Consider the following 2,182-nt stretch of genomic DNA (forward strand, 5'->3'; position numbering starts at 1 on the left):
ATCAAACAAGCAGAAGAACAGAAATAATAAAGAGCAGAAGTCAATAAAATTGAAAATGAAAAACAGAGAAAAACCAATGAAATAAAAACCTGGTTATCTGGATAGAATCAACAAAACTAATAAATTTTACGACAAAGATAAAAACAAAGAAGACACAAGCCAACAACATCACGAATAAAACAGGGGTTCTCAAAAAGGCTCCTGCAGTCATTAAAGAGTATTAAGGAAATACCGTAAACATCGCTCTCGGAATATCCAAGCTGGTCTCTAGTAGAAGACACTCAGTGCAACTTCCACTTCCCTAACGGGCCTTGAAATACCTTGAAAATCATAAACTAACAATACTCAGGCAAGATGAAATAGATAACCTGAATCATCCTATAACCACTAAACAAATTTGTAATTAAGAACTTCCGAACACAAAATCTTCAGGCCCAGATGGTTTCACTGGAGAATTACATCAAATATTTAAAGAATTCATTCCAATTCTATGCACACTCTTCCAGAAAACAGAATAGAGAACACTTTGCAACACATTTTATGAGACTCTTATTATCCTGATGACAAAATCAGATGAAGATGGCACCCCCCAAAAAGGAAACAAAAATAAAACAAAACAAAACAAAACAAAACCCCACAGTCCAGTATCTCTCATGAATGCAAAAGTCCTAGATTTGTACAAAAATTTTCACCTGGTGATCCTTTTGTAGTTCCTAAGTGTGCTGACCGGGTGTTCATGCATATGTGTGGGATATGCCACCCCAAACCCTGTTATGACATTAGCATGTAAACCATCTGATATGAAAAGAAAAAAAACACACGTATTTCCATATGTTGTATTTTCATTTTCATTCATGACCAACCAAGTGAGAGTTATTCCAGGTATGCAAGTCTGGTTCAATAGTCAAAAAAATGAATCAGGCCAAGTGTGGTGGCTCCTGCCTATAAATGTAACACTGGGAGACTGAAGTGGGAGGATCACTTGAAGCTAGGAGTTCAAGACCAGCCTAGGCAACACAGTAAGATCTGGCTCTACAAAACAAACAAACGTCTCCAACGAGAGCCAGAGTCTCGATGACAATCTGGGAGTGTGCTGGCAGGAAGTGGGGGCTGACCTCGTGTGCAGCCACCCTCGGCTGGATCCTCAAGCCACCTACACAGAGTGCTGCTGCCTGTATGGAGAGGCCTGGGGCATGGACTGCGCCCTGTGCCCCGCCCAGGACTCAGATGACTTCGAGGCCCTGTGCAATGTGCTACGCCCCCCTGCATATGGCCCCGCGCTACCAGGTGGCTTTGGACTCACCTACGAGTATGGCCCAGACTTAGGTCCACCTTACCAGGGCCTCCCGTATGGGCCTGAGTTGTACGCACCACCTGTGCTACCCTACGACACCTGCCTACTGCCACCTGGGCCCTTCGCCCGCCGGGAGGCCCCTTACGGGGCACCCCGCTTCGACATGCCAGACTTTGAGGACGATGGTGGCCCCTATGGTGAATCTGAGGCTCCTGCCCCACCTGGCCCGGGCACACGCTGGCCCTATCGGTCCCGGGACACCCGCCGCTCCTTCCCAGAACCTGAGGAGCTACCTGAAGGTGGAGGCTATGCTGGCGCCCTATCCGAGCCCTACGAGGAGCTGGAGGCAGAGGAGTGCGGGATCCTGGACGGCTGCACTAACGGGCGCTGCGTGCGAGTCCCGGAAGGCTTCACCTGCCGCTGCTTCGATGGCTACCGCTTGGACACGACCCGCATGGCCTGCGTTGACATCCACGAGTGTGACGAGGCGGCCTCCCCGCTGTGCGTTAACGCGCGCTGCCTCAACACTGATGGCTCCTTCCGCTGCATCTGTCGCCCAGGATTCGCACCCGCACACCAGCCGCACCACTGTGCGCCCGCGCGGCCCCGGGCCTGAGCCCGGCACCCGCTGGCCGCCCACCCATGCCTGCACACGCGGGGCCCCTGCCGCGCATCCTGTAGCCCGCTTGTGCGCATGTGCACGGGGCCGCCCGCCCGGACCTGGAATAGAGACCTATGGTCACCTGGAAGCCCTGACGCCCTGCAGCACCCCCCGCCACCCCCAGCCCCTCCCAGCAATGCCGTGGTCCCGGGCCTAGCCCAGGGGCCCCTTCACATTCCCTCTCCCTTTTATAAAATTTTCCATTAAAACCCACCTATTTTGTAAAA

At 51.6% G+C, this 2,182-nt stretch overlaps 1 protein-coding gene and 1 non-coding gene across 2 annotated transcripts; both read left to right on the forward strand.

The window, feature by feature from the left end:
• The first annotated feature begins 698 nt into the window (after nt 1-698).
• On the forward strand, nt 699-801 carry LOC135271986 (small nucleolar RNA U13). Its single transcript, XR_010340106.1, has one exon. It is a non-coding gene; the product is annotated as a small nucleolar RNA U13 (small nucleolar RNA).
• A 53-nt stretch (nt 802-854) lies between these two features.
• On the forward strand, nt 855-1,910 carry LOC105707567 (latent-transforming growth factor beta-binding protein 4-like). Its single transcript, XM_064370080.1, has 2 exons — nt 855-866; nt 993-1,910. The coding sequence occupies exons 1-2, from the start codon at nt 855-857 to the stop codon at nt 1,908-1,910; spliced, it is 930 nt and encodes a 309-aa protein (XP_064226150.1).
• Nucleotides 1,911-2,182: the final 272 nt, after the last annotated feature.

This window comes from Aotus nancymaae, unplaced genomic scaffold, assembly GCF_030222135.1.
Source record: "Aotus nancymaae isolate 86718 unplaced genomic scaffold, 86718_ANA_hifiasm-v0.15.2.pri h1tg000099l, whole genome shotgun sequence".
Lineage (NCBI taxonomy): Eukaryota > Metazoa > Chordata > Mammalia > Primates > Aotidae > Aotus > Aotus nancymaae.